Genomic DNA, 20,727 nt, shown 5'->3' with positions numbered 1-20,727 from the left:
TTTTCTTTCGGGAGTTGCTTTTCATTTGAAACAAGTGCAACTATCTCCACACTGACAGTTTTATTCCTACTTGCCTTAAAACTAAATAAAAATGAATATTTAAAGTCAATATTAGCCTACAGCCCCGCCTGTGCGTAAAATTATAAAACTGGGTGATATATTTATCAGCACGTCTGTTGGGCGTGGCTGACTTGTCTGCCGGGGGGGGCTGTAGCCGTAGTCTGCTCTGGGACTGCTGGATGCTCCGTGATGGATGAGCAGTGACAGATCGGGGTTAGCCGCCAGGGGAGTCCATTTTCTTCCAGCGCACGGTCCTACCCGAGGAGAAAGCAGAGGAGGTGAGACACTGGACGCAGAGGAGGAAGGGACGAAAAAACAGACCGATTTTCACCCCTCCTCTTTTCCCTCTCTGTCACTCTCTCTCCACTCCCGTGCATCACAACCTAGTGGGCTTTACCCGGACTGCACCGCATTGACGCTACTGCTGCTGCCAGCCGACCCAAACCACGTAACACTAACGCACAAAACAAAAAAAAAAAAAAAAAAAAAAAAAAAAAAAAAAAGAGAGAATCGGTTATTCTAGATGCTATTACCCACAGCTGGAAACTGGATGCTGTGCGGATTGTTTGCGTGGATATGCAGCAATTCCCTCTCCACGTCTCTTTGCTTTTTTCTCTCTGGATCCGGACTCTGACTCGCTGTCCTGCTCGGTAATGCCAAGACTTTGGAAACGGGAGTGACTCTGGGGGTGAGGAGGCGATTTGCAGATTACTGCATACTGCAAGACAAGATCATTTGGATATAACTCAAAGCCTACAAGTTTGCAGAGCTCACATCATGAATGTAGCTGTCTACTTGAAACCGTGAGCTCCCCACTGTGCTGTTTCCAACATGGGTGTTGACTGAATGGAGGAGTATCCCCGCGCCGCCACAGAGGTATGAAGAGGCACTTGTGAGGATTAAAACTGCGCTCAATAATTCCTGGACCATGCTGATTCTGCCGCCTAGGACGTTATTTGTGTTATTAGCCCACGCGCATGTAATATTGTGTATAAGAAACAATGGAGAAGTACGGGCTAAAGAGGACAGCAACACCAGCGCATACTCTGCAAGGACTTTACACGGGTCACTCCGGGAGAGTCATCAAAACAAAGCCTGGGACCGCGTGCTCTCGCCAGGGTACGCCACAGGTGCGTCCTCGGCGGAACTGCAGGCGCAGCGGGCAATTATCCGAGGGCCCCTTAACTCCACTCACCCCTGGAAGAGGGTGTTTGCAGGAGAAACGAGGCGAATTGGACACAGCAAACGCGACTTCAGTAGGACTGTGACACCCGTGGAGGATCCCAACGCTGTCTCACATTGGGACCCGACGCGCCACCACAATAAGAGGATAAAGTTGAATGGCGGTTTTAGTAGTACGGGGACGCCAGCAGGTGGACACTACAATGCGGCTAAGCTCTCTTCAATAGGGCGGGGAGACGGAGGAGGGGGACCCGAGGAGGGCGACAGGCACAAGAGAGGCACAAAAGACGAGCAGAAGAAAGCCTCGAAGAGGGGGAGAAACCGGCTGAACAAAAGCTCAGGGGTTTTGGCTCAGCCTCACGCGTCACCGTGGGAACCCATCCCCAAGCCGTTGGCCCTCACCTCCACCGACCTGCCCTTTGACCTCTTTACCAGGAGGACCGAGTTCTTCACTTTCAGAGAGGAGAACCCATGGGACGCCACGCCGATCACCCCTCCCAGCTCGCAGGATTTCGGGGACGAGATCAAGAATCCCTTTTACCCGGTGACAAGTGAGACTTACGGCGCTTATGCGATCACATGCGTCTCCGGGGTTATCTTCCTGGTGGGGATAGCGGGTAACATTGCCATCCTGTGCATCGTGTGCCAGAACTACTACATGAAGAGCATCTCCAACTCACTGCTGGCCAATTTGGCTGTCTGGGATTTTGTGCTCATCTTCTTCTGCCTGCCCATGGTGGTTTTCCATGAGCTGACAAAGTCCTGGCTGCTGGGGGAATTCACCTGCAAAGTGGTGCCCTATGTGGAGGTAAATTTATTTGATTATTTCTTGCATTTTACTCTGCTCTGAAATATATCAGACAATTATTCCATATTGTAGAGGAGTTTTGAAGCAGAGCCTAGGGGCAGCAGCCTTATGCAGGGATGACAGATGACAATTGGGGCTCAACCATCATCCACCTCGGCTGAATGTGATCAAACCTCTGTAGTGACAATAGCCAATCTGTTAGACTGTGGTACCAACATGAAGTTTCACACTCTTGTTGTCTAAATGGACATAAAGAGTTGGGTTTCAGTTTTTTAAGCCCTGACTGGGCAGAAAGAACACATGCATGGCTATAGGATGTCACCTTAGCCAATAACAAGGAGACGGTGTTTGTCACTTGTACGTCCTGCTACTGGAGAGAGAGACAGCCTCACCTAGCCCTCAAGGGATGGAGACATCACACACATACCCACACATAAATACACACCAGGATGTATGATCTCCCATTCACTCTAACCTACTCTTCTCCTGTTGCTTTCAATCTATACAGTTGATAAAACACATTATATGTAACATATTCCTCCTCCTACATTACTCTCTCTACTTGTTTTTCTGTTTTTCTGTTCATGTTCATGAGGAGTGGATAGATCCCAGCCAGGTTGTTCACACCGTTTTGATACCTTTCCCTTTGTGTGCGCACTGCAATTACACAAGTGTCAGATTCGCCAGCAAGGTGAATGTCTTTTGTATAAAACAGGGGTTTCCAGCAGGGCTCTTAAGCTTGTTTTGAATGGCCATTGTCACAACCTGGCTGAAGAAGGGACAAAGAGGGTGGACAGCACACATTATTTTTAAAGGGTTAATCTTAACCCAAATACATCATAAATTAAGCATCAAACCAAATTGTAAGCAATGAACCTACAGTATGGGTGGCGTCTGGGATGCTGTATGGTGCAGCAAAAACAGGACAGCAAGTGTAATCAAACTCAGATGTCAGGGGAGAGAGAGAGAGTCTGATGTTTTCCAGCTTCTACAGCCAGGCAGTGAGCCAGAACAGGTGACCAGCATGCGACTCCGCCCTCTGGAGACCACAGGGAGGGCTGTCACATCATGAAGTGATCATATGAGCAGGTGAACAGTATGGTTTTATTCTCAAATCAGCCTTGATGCTAGAATTTCCATACTTGATTAATTTGGTGATGTTGAGCTTTGATTTTCACAAAATGGGAAGTGCCCATAGCTTCTTATTACACACAGATGCGAAGACCAGTTTCTGGAGCTGCATCATAGCAATGTTTATTTCCATCTGAAAGAGACTTTCCTAAATCCAATCCTTTTCTCTGGTCTTTTTAAATACAGGTATGTAGCCTCTCCACATTAGTGGAAATCATACCACTAATTCTGCATGAAAATAGGTCACAACTAGAGAAATATAAATATTCGAGACACAACCAAGTCTGCTTGTATTCACATGAAAGTGGGGAACAGTTTGAGTATAGGAGCAGCCTATATGATTCAAAATTGCTACCAAGCAGAGATTGCTTGCATTTGCACCATCTTCCATTCTTTTCTGCAATCTTGCTGCCAGGCTTTGTCCTCACTGACCACATACTTTGCAAACACCTTGTGAGTGCATACAGTATGTTTTAATGATTGGGGGATCAGAGGGAGATAGGGCCCCTCACTGTGTTATTACATATAAGCTGCCCAATGACCACAGGATATTATTTAATCATTTTAATAACCTACTGACAGTGCATATACCAAATGGCTATTCTTCATGCAGTGTGTGTATAATATGTGTGTGTGTGTGTGTGTGTGTGTGTGTGTGTGTGTGTGTGTGTGTGTGTGTGTGTGTGTGTGTGTGTGTGTGTGTGTGTGTGTGCATGCGCACAGGCCATGAGTAATGCAGCCTGGGGTTCACTCTCTCCCTGTGGAGCAGGGAAAAACACACACACACACACACACACACACACAACACACACACACACACACACACACACACACACACACACACCCTATGAAGTGACTTCATTCTTCACTTAACCCAAATTCACTCATGGGGAATATCAACATTTGGCCTGAAATCAAGACACACATGCTTGAATCTACACACCCACACACTCTCACAGAAACATTAAACCCAACTTCACGTATCCATGCATGCATAATCATAAGGTGGTATAGATAATGCATTAGTGTGGAGTCTCCCATCGTGCTGCCTTCAGTAACTCTTGTTTTATTCAGTGTTTTGTAGAGCGTGGAATTGTCCAAACCTCAAAGAGAAAGCAATTTTAGGTGTGAGATGTGAGAAAACATGGCAGTAGGAAATACTGCACAAAATAAAGATGTGGGTTAGCCAGCCTGCATTATTTCAGATGCACTCCTGTTTCATGCTGCTGTCACTGCAGACGACCCCTCTAGGCAGTAATACAGAGCAGAAAATTCAGGCAAAACTAATGGGCAAAAATTGGGTCTTTGTACCTGGCAGTTGACTAGAATAAGACTTGAAAGTAGGCTAAATTAACAAATAACCAGTGCAGTAAGCATTTCATAAGCCAAGGGGGGGATGAGTCATTTTTACAGGTTTATTCAGAAGTGTTCTAATGTAAAGCAGGGATTTAAAAAAAACTTTTTGGCTCATTACACCTGGAATAAAGAGATGCTTATTGTTCGAATCAGTTTGGCAAGAATGTTAAGCTCTAATAGTAATATAACATTGTGTATTTTTTATGCAACATTGTTCTTTATTGGTTGACGCCAAATGGCTGTTTATTGTTCAGCACCATAAAAACACAGGTGTTCACAAGAAGAAGTATAGTATATAAGACGTGTTATAATGATGCTAGTAAATGAGATGGACAACACACATCTGGTTGTTAAATAATGTGATACCTAACTACATCTATGCACAACGTATGTATAGAATGTGTAGACATGCTTTTAAAAGTATGTAAAGTATCTCACAAAAGTGAGTACACCCCTCACATTTTAGTAAATATTTCATTATATCTTTTAATGGGACAACACTGAAGAAATGGCACTTTGCTACAATGTAAAAAGTATTAAGTTTACAGCTTGTATAAAATAACTCAAAATACAGCCATTAATGTCTAAACCGCTGGCAAAAAAAAAGTCACTACACCTCTATGTTAAATTTCCACAGAGGCAGGCAAATTTTTATTTTTAAAGGCCAGTTATTTCATGGATCCAGAATACTATGCATCCTGATAAAGTTCCCTTGGCCTTGGAATTAAAATAGCCCCACATCATCACATACCCTTCACCATACCTAGAGATTGGCATGGGGTACTTTCCATAAAATCATGTCTCAATGCAAATCAAACTAGCTATTAGGCTAACTGACATAAAACCATGCCAATCTCTAGGTATGGTGAAGGGTATGTGATGATGATATGGGGCTATTTTAATTCCAAAGGCCAAGGGAACTTTATCAGGATGCATAGTATCCTGGATACTATGCATCCTGATAAAGAGATGATAGAGAGATGATTTTATGGAAAGTACCCCATGCCAATCTCTAGGTATGGTGAAGGGCATGTAATAATGTGGGGCTATTTTAATTCCAATGCCAAGGGAACTTTATCAGGATGCATAGTATCCTGGATCCATGAAATAACTGGCCTTTAAAAATAAAAATCTGCCTGCCTCTATGGGAATTTAACATAGGGGTGTACTCACTTTTGTTGCCAGCGGTTTAGACATTAATGGCTGTATGTTGAGTTATTTTGAGGGGACAGCACATTTACACTGTTATACAAGCTGTAAACTTCATACTTTACATTGTAGCAAAGTGTCATTTCTTCAGTGTTGTCCCATTAAAAGATATAATGAAATATTTACTAAAATGTGAGGGGTGTACTCACTTTTGTGAGATACTGTATATGTAATTTATGTTGCAATATATAGAATTAAAAGGCATTTTGTCAGATTTGTAAAAACCCTGTTTCTATGGTTATCATGGATGTCTCTTAATTATTAATGACTACTTCCATTAGTAGACAAAGAGGGCTGTGTTCACACCTTCTTTTAAACCTGATTTACAGCTAATTGCAAATCTCCATCATGGGACATAAATCTAGCAACTCTCTAGAGACTCATTGTCTCCTTAGTGGTATATTGGCAATTCCACTAACAGTCCTGCCATATCACTGTTACCATATGCTATTTAGTTTGAGATATAATGGCTTGTATTGATTGATAGTACATGTGCAAAAATGTGTTTTCTAATTAGAAAATATAGTACAAATTTCGTAATAATGTATGTCCATGCTTAGAAAAAAGGACATTATCTTTAAAGCGTAACTCTCGCCAAAATGCAACCTAGGGTCTTTTTGTGAGTGTACCCGAAAAAAAGAAAGGTTTTGAACAACTCACCATAGCTCTTGTTGTTTCCGGCCGTTACCACCTCGGCAGTCAAAATGAGTCAATATCCGAATGCGAATGAACGGACTCCATATGAGGCTCCTTTTTCAACTACAAGGTCAATATTGTTTTTCAATAACGATAAAACAAGAAATAATCCGTGCATTTATATGCAATTAAGCTTTAGGAGCTTTCCATCTTTACTCTCCTCCCTGTTATGTTGCATTCGGAAATCGATTGTTTTTGACTGATAAAATGGCTGCGGCCGGAAACAACAAGAGCTACGGTGAGTTGTTCAAAACCTTTCTTTTTAGTAAACTCTGGGTACACAAACAATGTTGTCAATGCTTTCGTTAAGGTGTAGAACCCCTGGTGATACTTCGAGCAAAGTTTCATGTTGTGTCGAGCCTTCTTAGTGTTTTAAAAATAGCTATTTTGAAGCTAGCATAAAAGTGTCCCTATCACTCCCATTCAAAAGGTAATTTGACCGAAAAACAAAAATACGGTAAAGCTTAAAAGTGGCGATTCCATCCTAAATATGCTTTTAAACTAAAGTTTGACTCGGGTACATTCACAAAAAGACCCTAAGTTGCATTTTGGCGAGAGTTACGCTTTAAGTGTCACTATTTGGAAATGTTATTGCTTAAAGAGTGTACTAAAAGAAAAGTTCTAAGTAACCCTTTAGTCAAAAACTAATACTTTACCATATTAACCGTCTGGTGAATCCTTTAGTGTGTGTGCCTCGTGTTGTATACATCAGGCTTCTACTGTGCTGTACAATGGCCTGCAGTCAGAAACTGTAGGATGTCTTTGCTGTGGTACAGTGGGAGAGAGAGAGAGAGAGAGAGAGAGAAACAGACTGTTGAAGCAAAGCGATAGAGAGGCTGAGGAAAGAGCAATAGGTTGGGAGAGAGAAGGAGGCCTACATGGAGCCACAGAGGGCCAGAGGTAGACCCATACATTGTGTTGAAATTGGTGGTAATGGCAGGGAATACATCAGCTTGACACATTCACTGGTCCACCTGGCACATGCACTTACACACACACACACACACACACACACACACACACACACACTCTTTCAAGTTCGTAATCAGAAATACAAATTCAGTTTCGTGCATGATTGTGTAACATCCAGGAAATATGTGGCCATTTCACAGGACCAGGAGAGCTCACGTCCAAACACTGTTTTCTCTCTGGTGTTCCTATATTCCAAAATACTAACTTCCCCAATCACCATATATACAGTAATTACTATCACTGTCACTGAGATTTGCACCCCCTTCTTATATCAAGAGAGAATATGAAAAAAGGTCCAGTCTCTTTCTATATATAACAATATATATACAGTTATATGCATCCATCACCATGTCTGTCTGTCTGTCTGTCTGTCCGTCTATCTAGCCTGTAGACGCACACATACACATGCACAAAGTCAGTAGGGTGTGCTGATCCTCCAGATGGTTGGGATGGCCTTCTCTGCACTGATCACTGCCCATGGCTGTTCTCCCTCTCTCTCTCTCCCTCCCTCTCTCTGCATCAGCTATCTGTGATTAGAATCAAGCCTCAGGGGGAAGACACACACACACACACACACACTATGGAAGCAATTTGGCACACATTTGTGCTTATACGCTAAATGAACAAATACAGTTAAAGTATAGACATAACACATAAACACAAAGTAAGTACACACACTTGGTTTAATGCCCTCTCCGTTTCTCAGCTCGTCTATCAGACACGCAAATGATAGTTAATTGGAAGATATGTAAATTATTCAGGGTATATAATTAGTGGCTCTACATAATGCATGATGGTGAGTCCATTCAGTCAGCTCTTTGTCCGTGGATGTGTTTTGAATGATTAGACAAGACCACACAACAGCATGAAGCAAAGATTAGGCTTGCTGTTGGATGCAATTAGACAAATTGATAATTATCCATGTAAATATGAAATATTCATTGGATGATTACCATTTTGAATTAGGTGTGTTGGCCAAAAGAAAATTAACAGCGTATCAGTTTCAGTTTAACGCGGAACCGACCGGCCTGTAGCCAGCCTTAATAGAATAGAATAGAATAGAATATGAAAGCTACTGCATTGTGTATTGCCTCCAGCATACTTTTAGACAGGGATCAATGACCTAGGATTGGACCGTCAACTACTGTACACTGAGAGCAGAATTAATTTTTAATCATTTAATGTCCAGTGGGAAATCTGCCACAGATCAGGATGTGATTTAATGGAAAATAAATTTATTGTGCGGAAGAAACTGCCTCAGAAATGCTGTATTTGACTGTAATAGGCAGAAAGCAACATAATAGAGTTGAACACTGTTATGGATGGTTGCTATTAATTTAATTGAAGAAAAAAAAGAAAGAAAGATGAAGATTTGTGAGTGCTCGCCCTACTTATTTGTGAATTCTATGGTATCTGTTCCCTGCTGGTAGAGACTGTTCCTTTTGTTCATGGGATAGAATAGAACAGAATTGACTGAAAGTTCATACTTTACCTTGGAAACAATAGACAATCTTTGCACTATGTCCATTCTGGAGCTTTCGATCACATCACACAATCGTCCCCAGCAGGTTGCGTGGCAACCTCACGGTGACGACATGCCTCCAGGAAGTTTCTGTGTCCAGCCATAAAATAGTCTGGCACACAACCCCCTACGAAACCACAATTTGTCGTTTAACACTTCTGTTTTTCTACAGATTAAACAGATATGACGTGTTAATAAGTAAGCTTTAGAGGTGCTGAAAGGTGGATTTTGTTGCCTTTGGACAGTGCCAGGCTAGTTGTTTCCCCGTTTTTAGTCTTTGTGCTAAGCTAAGGTAACCGGCTGCTGGCTCCAGCTTTATATTTACCGTACAGACATGCGAATGGTATCGATCTTCTCATCTGTTAATCTATTCCTTTAGAGTAGTCAACATCTACAATTCCGTGACAACTGGGCAACAACTCCATCTGATGAGGAAGATCTGAAAGCTCCTGAACAGCTACTAAAAAGCTTTGTTGAACCCTTTGGATACATCAAGTGGAATTTGTGTTGAGAAGGTTTTTGTCATGCTAGAATAGAAAAGAATAGGGCAGGAGTACAGCACAATACAAACAATATATACTCACCTAAAGGATTATTAGGAACACCATACTAATACTGTGTTTGACCCCCTTGCGCCTTCAGAACTGCCTTAATTCTTCGTGGCATTGATTCAACAAGGTGCTAGAAGCATTCTTTAGAAATGTTGGCCCATATTGATAGGATAACATCCCCCACACCATTACACCACTACCAGCCTGCCCAGTGGTAACAAGGCATGATGGATAATTGTTCTCATTCTCTTTACGCCAAATTCTGACTCTACCATCTGAATGTCTCAACAGAAATCGAGACTCATCAGACCAGGCAACATTTTTAGTGGAGATGACAGTCTTCTGCTGGTGTAGCCCAGCCGCCTCAAGGTTGTGCGTGTTGTGGCTTCACAAATGCTTTGCTGCATACCTCGGTTGTAACGAGTGGTTATTGGAGTCAAAGTTGATCTTCTATCAGCTTGAATCAGACGGCCCATTCTCCTCTGACCTCTAGCATCAACAAGGCATTTTCGCCCACAGGACTGCCGCATCCTGGATGTTTTTCCTTTTTCAGACCATTCTTTGTAAACCCTAGAAATGGTTGTGCGTGAAAATCCCAGTAACTGAGCAGATTGTGAAATACTCAGACCAAACCGTCTGGCATCAACGACCATGCCACACTCAAAGTTGCTTAGATCACCTTTCTTTCTCATTCTGACATTCAGTTTGGAGTTCAGGAGATTGTCTAGACCTGGACCACACCCCTAAATGCATTGAAGCAGCTGCCATGTAATTGGTTGTTTAGATAATGGCATTGACGAGAAATTTAACAAGTGTTCCTAATAATCCTTTTGGTGAGTGGTATACTGTAACAAAATGTATGCACCATCCACAATGAATAACAAACTGTAATAATTTTGACAGACACACAAATACCCACAACTGTGTGTGTATGCTCACATAAATCAGTTTTCTGTCTCTCCCAGACATACAGCCCAGCTGTTAGACGGATGGTGGCTGTCAGCGACAGGGTCTCTGTGGTTAGAGTTATGGTCTGCTGGAGCCTGCACTGGGTCACACATCTAATCTAGAAATAGGACTGTAGCTAGAATAACCCATTGTCTCCCTGGCTCATTGCTATAAGAATGTATGTGTATGTGTGTGTGTGTGTGTGTGTGTGTGTGTGTGTGTGTGTGTGTGTGTGTGTGTGTGTGTGTGTGTGTGTGTGTGTGTGTGTGTGTGTGTGTGTGTGTGTGTGTGTTTTGTTGTGTCTCCACATTAGCCCATTCATCACTTGATAACAACCATTACCTCTGACAGTGGCTGTAGTCACAGTATGGCTGCACAGGCTCCACCAGTCCTTGTTAAAACCCAATTAATAAGATGAGGCCTTTGTGCCACCAGCTCACAGGACCTTTAATCAGGAAGTTAATGGGCCGTTATTAAAAACAGCACCAGGGGAAAATGTCTTTGTCACCTGCTGCGCAGATAGACGGTCAGACATGTTGTGGATGAAAGTCCTTTTTATGTTATTGTTTTTTTTGTCCTTGACGTCCAAGATTGAGAAGAAATGTATAATATGAAGCGGAAAAACAGTACTTCACAAGCTGTATATCATCTGTTTGAGAGGTCATTTTTCAACAACAGTTTTGTTGGCAAATTTAGACGGTCGAAGGAAATAGTTTTACAGATGATTCACAAAACTGTATAAATTATTAAAGAATACTTCAACATTTTGGGAAATACACATATTTATTCTCTTGCCGAGCATTAGATGAGAAAATCGATACCACTCTCATGTCAAAATGAATACGCAGTTACAGCCAGTTAGCTTAGCTTAGTTTAGCATAAAACAGTTAGCCTGGCTCAGTCCAAAAGTAACAAAATATATACAAAAACAGTTTTAAAACAACACTTTATACTTATATTTTACTTTATATAACACCACAACAAAAATTTGAGATATGACTTAATAAGTGAGCTGCTATTTAGCGTACAGATGTGAGAGTAGTATATTCTCATCTAACTCTCAACAAGAAAGCAAATCGGCGTATTTCCCAAAATGAAAAAAATCACGACTGCTTTAAATAAGTAGTAAGATTGAACATATTTTAGAAGCCACATTTCCAGCCCCGAGGTGAGCAGGCCTGTCATGTTCATTTACCTGCTGGCAACATGACAGGCCTGCAGGGTCAAAGCAGCTATTTGGAAGAAATGCCACATTAACATTGTTAATCATTCTGAAGATGTCGTGGCTTATTTCTCTCTTCCTGTCTCTTTGGACTGTCTCTTACTCACTGATGTGTTCCGCTGCTATTGTCTTCTATTCATTCATTCATTTCTTTCTTTCTTTCTTTCTTTCTTTCTTTCTTTCTTTCTTTCTTCCATTCTTTCTTTCTTTCTTTCTCCCACTCTTTTCCTTTTTCCATTCTTCTGTCCCTGTTTCTCCGTCACTCATTAGCATAACCCCCTTCCACAAATGCACACAGCTTCATCACCCCACCAGGCCTGACTCTTGGACTCTTTCTCTCTCTCATCTCCTCTCTAGTACAAAGCTATACTTGTTCATCCTGCCCTTGCTCTCCACCCCAACACGCTGATCAAAGCTGGGTTTCCTGGGGCCTTCATGACACCCTTTAAAGCCGTTCCAGCTGTGTTGTTCAAGCCATGAAATATTCACTATGTGCAAGCACCTGTCCATGTCTACTGGATGGGTATTTTTTTATGTGTGTTCACTTAAAGCCACCACATATGGGAATACAGGTGTGCTTGGTGTGCATGTTTACAGATAAAGAAGTGGGTCACAATATGATGCATCTTTAACTATTAGAATAAATAACTTTATTTTCTAGGGATGTATGTAGGGCCAATCTGCAGGGGCCAATTACATTTTTTTTTAAACTGGTAACTGATAAGAACCAGGTGTCAAAAACACCTCATTGTTCTCCATTAAAACACTAAAATATATTTCTAACACAGCGTTATAGTGTGTTAGCTGTGTAGTGGGATGTAGAAATAAATAGCAGAGAGCCATTTTAGTGAATGGTATCCACACGGACGGATGAGTCAGAGAATGAAGTGAGCATAATTGCTGTGGGTCTGTATCAGAATTATTGTATTTTATTTATAGTGGAGATGAGGAGAGGGATGTCAAAATCCTGTTTAAACTTTAGTGCCATAACAGCTCCAGACTGACACTCATCTCTTCATGGATATTACACAAAATACATTAAATATATATTTATAGGTATTATAAGTTGGATTGGAATTTGATCTTATTCCCTGGGTCATGGTGCCATCAGTTTAAACTCTATGTCGTAAACAATTCACTATGTTTACGACAACAAGTGTGAATTAGTGTGTTTACTGCAAGGCCTACATGCATTCATGCCTTCGTGAATGTTTGATTTGCTGCTCAGTTACAGTACAAGTGATCCAACACACTCAGAAGTAATCTGTTTTTTGGACAGTTTTAGCAAAATGTCTTCCTTTGATCCAAGATTTGTGTTGCTAGTGTAATCCAAAACAAATACAAATCCTTGAATTTATCATGAGCAGACATTGATGATTAGATAGAATTTTGGTGCCTGGCTTTCAAAGCATGGTTACCTGAGTGTAAGATGACAACATCTGCCAAGTGCACTCGAAATTTTGACAACCTGCCCAAAGCACCTAAAGGATTAATCAGTCAAGAGTGTGAAGTAACCACTCACATAAACATGCTTGGCTTAAATATATTCCAAGTTGCTCTGGGGGGAAAAAAAGCATTGCTTAAAAAGCTAATGAATAATTATTGTTCTGGTTTGTCCAAATTTCTAAACAATTCACCACAATGATAGTTACAAGATTGTAGTGTATTGGCAGATAAAAAAAATGCCGGGGTCCAGAACACAGTCACATTGATCACAGTTACCGTCCAGAGCGCTGAAGCGTGTTGATGGTTTATCTACCCCACTTACCCCTCGCTGTTTCCGTCATTAGTCTGGATAGGCAACCATGTGTGTCAGAGGGTCAGTGTGCGTGTGTGTGTGTGTGTGTGTGTAAGGCCTAGATACACAGAACATCTTGCCGTGTACATCTATATCAGTCCAGTAAGTATGTGTTTGGAGCACTAAAGCCGTGGCTCACTGGGGCCATCTCGGAAGCTAGCTGTTGTAATTAAATTTGATATGAAGGGAGGCAAGGAAGGAGGAAAGGAAGGAAGGATGTATAAAAGGGGAGGGGGGGGGAGAGGGTAAGGAGAGAAGGGAGAGTTCAAAAGAGGATAGATTAGTGAGAGTCAGAGGGAGAAAGGTAAGCAAGATGAGACAGGATGGAGGATAAGGGGGATCAGTGGCTGTTCTGGCAGATTTTATTGCTGGAGGCAAAATCATAGAAGGGACTGGTTCATGTAAGGACAGACATTCACACACACACAACACACACACACACACACACACACAGACATAACACCACACACACATAAATAGACACACACAGACACACACACACTCAGCTGCAGAGGAATGTTTTTCAGGGTGTGCACACTCAAAATGACTGCTAATCCAACAGATGCTTTCACATGCTGAGGAAATTTGTGAGCTCTGACAATTTGAGGACTTTTTTTACATTGAGAATGTGGAGCCAATGGCAGGTAATTAGCTTAATTACATGAAGGCTTTATGTGAAACATTACCAGAAAAAGGGGAATGTTTAGGAAGTGTGTTAATTAGTGAAACTCATTGAACAAGAGGTGCAAAAATACATTAGAATAAACGAGTGCAATGCTTTTAATCCACCCTGTCACTCCCTTGCTCTGCGTATCTGTGTGGTCTCTATTTCTGTCTGTCTGTGCTTTCTCTTTTCTCACATACACACATTCAGGGATGCTACACAGTGGTAATAGCAGTTTACAGCCTGCCATTGTACTCCACTGCTTGTAATTACAGCAGTGTGAGCTGCACCAAAAGGCCATTGCTGTGTGCCCTGCTGTTTATTTACGTGGTGGTGGCCGACTTATCAACTTGTGGAAAGGCCTTTGTTTGTGTGTGATGCAAGGGAATCTATTTATACTTCACCGGCAGCCCTTCCTTAAGATTCTGCAAGATACTGTCCGACATTTTCTACACTGGAGATCATTTTGTCAGTTCCTTGTTATTCTTGTATTCATTTAACACTAGGGAACTGACAACCACGAAAAGCTCAGCCCATCTGGCCGCTGAAATGATTGTAGATTATCTCTATGAGGCTTTTATTAGCACAAGCTCTAATGCTCACTTTTTTCTCTATTATTCTCGCCTACAGTCCTGTGCCGCTTCATACATAGAGTTTTAAGATATAAACAGCATTCTTGAGGGACTATGATTCAATCAAGTAAATGATTATACATGCATTGTACACAATGACAAAAAGGACTGTGATTCTGATGAATGATGTAAGAATTTGTCTTTTTGTGTTCCCTCAGGTGGCCTCCCTTGGTGTGACCACCTTCACCCTGTGCGCTCTGTGCATCGACCGCTTCCGTGCAGCCACCAACGTCCAGATGTACTACGAGATGATCGAGAACTGCACCTCCACTACCGCTAAGCTAGCTGTCATCTGGATTGGTGCTCTCCTATTGGCCCTCCCAGAGCTCCTCATCAGACAGCTGGTGGCAGAGGACACAGGAATCCCAGACGAGCCTCCCGTTGAACGCTGTATTATCAGGATATCCACCTCACTTCCTGACATGCTCTACGTGCTGGGCTTGACCTACGAGGGCGCTCGGCTGTGGTGGTGCTTCGGCTGCTACTTTTGCCTCCCTACCCTCTTCACCATTGGGTGCTCCTTGGTGACCGCACGCAAGATCCGGCGTGCAGAGCAGGCCAGCGTGCGCAGCAACAAGAAGCAGATCCGGCTGGAGAGCCAGATGAACTGCACCGTCGTGGCGCTGGCAATTGTCTACGGTGCGTGCGTGGTGCCTGAGAACATCTGCAACATAGTTTCTGCGTACATGGCGGCCGGTGTTCCTGAGCACACCATGTCTGTGCTCCATCTCCTCTCCCAGCTGCTGCTCTTCTGTCGGGCCGCTGTGACGCCGGCGCTGCTGCTTCTCCTGTGTCGCCCGCTGGGCAGGGCCTTCCTGGACTGCTGCTGTTGCTGCTGCTGTAACCACGAGCCCTCCTCAGCCACTGCCAGTGACGATAACGAACATGAGTGCACCACCGAGCTTGAGCTGTCGCCGTTCAGCACCATCCGCAGGGAGCTGAGTAACTACACACCTGCTGGCTCCAACTGCTAAACTGACATTCCTCATCAGGGATGGAGATTTCACTAGCCTGCTATTATCCTTTGGCAGACTCAGCTAGGAGAGATTTGCCTTACCTAGTCTAGTCACATTTTTAAATGGGTGCATGAAAGAAATTGGACACTGAATAATCAAATTCAGCCAGTGTCCTACATCTTCAACTTTCATTCCTAACTACATTTGCAGTACTATATTACCCTAATTTCCCAGGAACGCTAACAAAAAGCTAAATCTTTCACTCATGCCCTGGGGTGCTCTTTAAACAGGGTCAGTACATAACCCTGCCTGAAACCTTTAAAGTTACAGACCTCCGCTGTAGACCTTCTATGCCTAAATATCTTATGACAGTTGGGAGGCTGGTTCTTCACAAGAGGTTAAATCAGGTTCATCATGTATTTAGATTACACAAAACTGTTTCCCACAGGCCCTAATGTTATGAGTGGCAGGTAAAGATGATAACATGTATACTGTACAATGTACAGTAAATGATTGTACAGAATATGTGACAATGTTTTCTGTTAAAGTTACCAAAACAGTCTGTGATGATAAGTGTATTTGGCCCCCATAAATAATATTAATGTATGGGAAACTGTACTGTATATCTTAAAGGAGACATAATCAATGCCAATCACCTTCTAAATGTGTCACTGTTGCAATTATGGAGACTTGGCTAATTAATCATGGAGTGCAACCTTGTATAATAATTCATATACAGCATCTAGCTAAACGTGTGGGCTGACACTGCCTATAGAAATACAGGACTTAATTTACATGAGCTGTAAATGGACAGTTTGTGTAATGATGCACACATGGGATCAAGTCTTTCGATAATGAAACTAGCGCAGGGCATCTGCAGTAATGACCGTTTTCAAGAGAAAAACACAGAGAGGAGAGATGATTGGAGAATCCAAATGTACACAACAACACTTACACTGTATATTGAAAAATATCCAGGTGACTCAAACATAACTGGGCTGGTCTCAGAGATACATAAACACGGACTTGAGCGGAATTAAAAGGTTCAGAATAGACTAATTGAAATCAAATTAGTGGTGAGTGGAATGGAATGGAATCGAATGAAACACTACAGATTAAATTGAATGGGTTGCATATGAATAGAGTGAAATGTAATGGAACTTAACACCGTGGAATATAATTAAAAAGGTATGGACTCAGCATGGACTGGACACTGAAAAAAAATATCTGCACTACACTGTTGTATCATGTTACTCCTTACACTTTGGGCTGTATATATACTGTACACTTTCTTTGGTGCTCTTATGATGAATGCGCTGTAAACAACCAATCCATCGGTTCGACTTGGAATCACAAGTAATTGAGCTGCTTACTATATTTTTGGTCAAGAAGACGGATAACAGTTGTCGGTGGAATACAATCAATGGTGGGGTAATTGAAGAAGAAAATTCAATGTAGAATTTCACTGAGCTGTCATTGACACAGTTTAGAGATTGCATGAATCTTTGATAAATACTGCCTTTAGTATTAGTGATGGTTGTTTGACACAAGTATGGTAGCACTTTATTTTACAGTGCAGTTATTACTCAGTACTCAGTATTTGCAAGGACAGATAAATGAAGCCTATTACTTGTATTAACATTAAGTAGATGAAGTAATTTACTAGTCTGCAGATTTTTATCATTACATTGGTACAGAAATATAATTACTGGTAGTTATGTTATGTAACATATTAACAGGGACACTAATCATCTAACATTTACTAGGTTACAACACATTATTAAATTACAATTACAAAAAAAATTGTCAATACTGCATAATTACATTGTAAATACAACTGCTGAATTGTAATTATAAGGGGAATTGTATATTTCGACCAATAGGCTTAATCAATGTATAGTTTATACTAAGTAGAAAGTTCAAGTTATTTATTTCATTTCCTGAACTGTGAAACAAAGAGCTACCACAAGTGTGTAAATGAACTCGAAGGCAAGACTACGATTGACTGTTCGCAAAACTCTTATTGTCCAACCACAACTCTAGCAAACGGAACTAGGCATGGCATTTCTGGTGAGAATGCTGACTTTATGCCAGCGACACGCAACTTTAGCCTCAGTCTTTTAGCATGATATTATGTATGTAGCCATCAAGTGCGTACTTAGGACCCCTTTAACAGGGTTCTCATTTTAAATGAGTCAGGCAGAAAGATTGAAAAGTCAGCCGTGTCAACAGCGTTTTCAACCAACTCATGTTGCTAATGTTAGCTTAGTTAGCTAGCTAGCTAATTACAGTTATTTCAGCTGGTAAAATGGACATTTTCCAGCTGGAAATGAGAGGCTGCTTTTGTCCACCTCTGTCTGAAATGAAGGACCCATTGTCTCAACAATTACTAAGGATGTGGAGTGATAAATCTGCCTCGGTTATCGTTGTAAACTGCATATGTGCCATGTGAGAATAGAAAGCTTCACAGGCGTAGCAACAGTAACTAAAGGGGGGTGGGGCTTCAAGGATGAATTTTACAGGGCCAAAAACATCTTGTTGCTTGACTTCTAATGCCTTTTGCAGTTTCACTACTTGAGTTTTTAAGGAGAACCAATGAAATGTTTTTCACAGTGTATAAATTTACAAGTGTATTGTACTGTAAATCTGTTTTCTTAATCCTACCAATCAGATCTGGGTCAAAACAAGGTTCAAATCACTATTACAATGCAGGTAATTGAAGTTATACTGAAAAATGAACAGCCTAAACATTTAGTACATATGGTAATATGGCGGGAGTGTGTAGCGGGCTTCTTATTTTGCTTGTTAAACTTAATGAAAAATCCAATAGCTTTACATAATTATAACTAAAATGAATAGTGGTGCACTCTGTGATGACCCAGGTGTGATGTTCATTGGTATACTGTATATTGCAATGAATCCTTTGCATATGATTCTGCACTGCCAAACATCTTCTCTCTGTCTGTCTCTTGTGCTCTTGTGGTAGTAGCACACTATCTCTGGGTGTCTCTCTCAGCGTGGAGGTCAGTTTGCCCTCGGCTCCATCAACATAGGGAGAAGAATTTTACTACAAAACATAAATCAAGAAAGGTTTGACAGCACCCAGGGCCAGTCATACTAAATATATATACGCATAGTAAGAAACTGTGGATAAATGGTGTTTTTTTTTTTCCTGCCAGGGCTAAGGCAGCAACCCTTTGGCTTTAACGAACTACAGTTTATGAGCTTCAGGTGGATGTAGCCTCTGCTTGGCTGCAGTTCTTCAACTTAATAGAGGAAATTGGCAAAAACACAGCACTACTGCAACATAATGCCCTGCAGCCTGTTTGACAACTCTTTTTATTCCCATCACTATCAGGCTATTGTGGGCCGACTTGTTCAGGGAGCTCAGTTTATATGCCCTTGTACCAGCCCAGTTTCTACCATTAAATCACCTCAAGAGTTTGTTGTATGTCGTCCAGCGATCTGACTGGAGTCTGGATTTCCCACCTATTTCATGATGCGAGTGTGAAGTGTAAACTGACCTCCTGAAACTGATTCTTTTTCTGCATTTTTCTGGGAGTATAGCTCATTCTAAATGGCTCAGTGTGTAGTAACGTGGTTCAAACTATTGATGAAGTGAATCTTGTAAATCAGTCAGTGAGACTTTTATTCTGAATTTTGTGAGTATCCTCTTCACTCTCAGCAAGTTGTGTCTGTATTTGATACCTGGAAATGTAAGCACACGACCACTATTGTCTCTAAGTCTAGTCACTGGTTTCTAAATAGCTTTTTATATAGCCAAATGACTGTCCCTTTGGTTATCAAAGAACTTTATCTTGAAAACTGTATATTAAAATTTTAAATGTACTATTACTGTTGTGCTGATTTTTGTGTGTATTAAGGTCATCTTTGTTGAGTGCCATCATGTTTCATCACTTGACTGAAACAGAAATCTTGGTAATCCGAACATCTCCTCCAACATATTCAAAGCAAAGAAATAATCTAGCCTGTTACCTCCATGGCCAAGGGTTGTTGCCATGGACATAACTGATGTTAAAGGGGTGCTCTGGCAATTTAAATATTGCTACTCCATTATCTTGAGTTTCAAGAGACAGAGTTAAAAAAGAATAATCAAAATCAATTCAGCAGAGGCTGAGAGATCCTGACTTTTTAGACTACATTCACACTAAATCATTTCCTGATGCGTCAGATGGTTTGTAAACACAGAACAGAATAGATTGTGATCAGTGTAGAGACTGATCACAAGTCTGCAACTTCATATGTCATAATGGACTTCAGAAACAGTGATGCCACAAATTTTAATTTTTCAAATATGTAAAACAGGATTTGATAATTCTATGTATGAAAGAGGTATACAGTTTCAGAGTGCAATAAGTACACAGGCTTAACTACAGAAATGACTGTGAAACTGTCTTTTGAAACATGAACAAAAACTCTAAACTCTGTCCCTCTTTGGGAATAAGTCTCAGTGTGTCCCCATGTCCTGATTTCTTTAAGATCCTCCCACTTCAGCTGTACTAGTGTCTTCATTTTATTTCCTCTTCACATAACAGGGGACCCTTTAAAATATTCATCAGCAATGTATCACTGTGTTCTGTTCTCCCAACACATCCTACACACCCGCTCTCTCCTCTCTGTTGCCTTGTCTTTGTCTGTTGCATCCGAAGTGTTATACAACGATGACGATAGCGGCCGACGTCCTGGGTCTGTGTTCGCGATAAGGACGCAGAATGGAACTGTTTATACCTCCTGTAACAGAATTAGCTGTCGCGTTGGAACACTGAGCAGATGCCAGAAAGCTTCCGCAACCACCACAGACGTATTGCTCGGTCCCCCAGAGGACGCCGCTCACTCCCACTGTTGTGAGGAGGTGGTCTCTTTCATTTCCTTTCTATTTTCTTACTCATGTCAAGCAGAAAGTAAGGGGTTAGAGTGACGTGGGAAAAGTAAGAAAGAAACCAGTAGAGAAAAGGAGATTTAGAATTTGTCTCTAAAAATAGCACTTTTGTGTTTTGAC

At 41.5% G+C, this 20,727-nt stretch overlaps 1 protein-coding gene and 1 long non-coding RNA gene across 2 annotated transcripts in view; one reads left to right on the top strand and one right to left on the bottom strand.

Moving 5' to 3' along the window:
- The first annotated feature begins 568 nt into the window (after positions 1 to 568).
- On the top strand, positions 569 to 19,556 carry gpr37b (G protein-coupled receptor 37b). The gene is made up of 2 exons (XM_039791824.1): positions 569 to 2,050; positions 14,910 to 19,556. Exons 1-2 carry the CDS (start codon positions 989 to 991, stop codon positions 15,723 to 15,725), a joined length of 1,878 nt encoding a protein of 625 aa, XP_039647758.1. The 5' UTR covers positions 569 to 988; the 3' UTR covers positions 15,726 to 19,556.
- Positions 7,007 to 20,727, bottom strand: part of LOC120553441 — a 46,627-nt gene continuing 32,906 nt past the window's right edge. The window contains exon 5 of the long non-coding RNA XR_005638167.1: positions 7,007 to 7,207. This is a non-coding gene — a long non-coding RNA (uncharacterized LOC120553441). The remainder of the gene's footprint in view (positions 7,208 to 20,727) is intronic.

Source organism: Perca fluviatilis, chromosome 23 (genome assembly GCF_010015445.1).
Source record: "Perca fluviatilis chromosome 23, GENO_Pfluv_1.0, whole genome shotgun sequence".
Lineage (NCBI taxonomy): Eukaryota > Metazoa > Chordata > Actinopteri > Perciformes > Percidae > Perca > Perca fluviatilis.
The sequence above is the reverse complement of the archived record's forward strand: the minus strand, read 5'-3'. Positions and strand labels throughout refer to the sequence as shown.

Excerpts from the sequence above, each read along its gene's own strand:
- gpr37b (XM_039791824.1), top strand. The coding sequence starts at position 989 with ATGCTGATTCTGCCGCCTAGGACGTTATTTGTGTTATTAGCCCACGCG. Across the intron at positions 2,051-14,909 it reads AAGTGGTGCCCTATGTGGAG|GTGGCCTCCCTTGGTGTGAC; the intron begins GTAAATTTATTT and ends GTGTTCCCTCAG.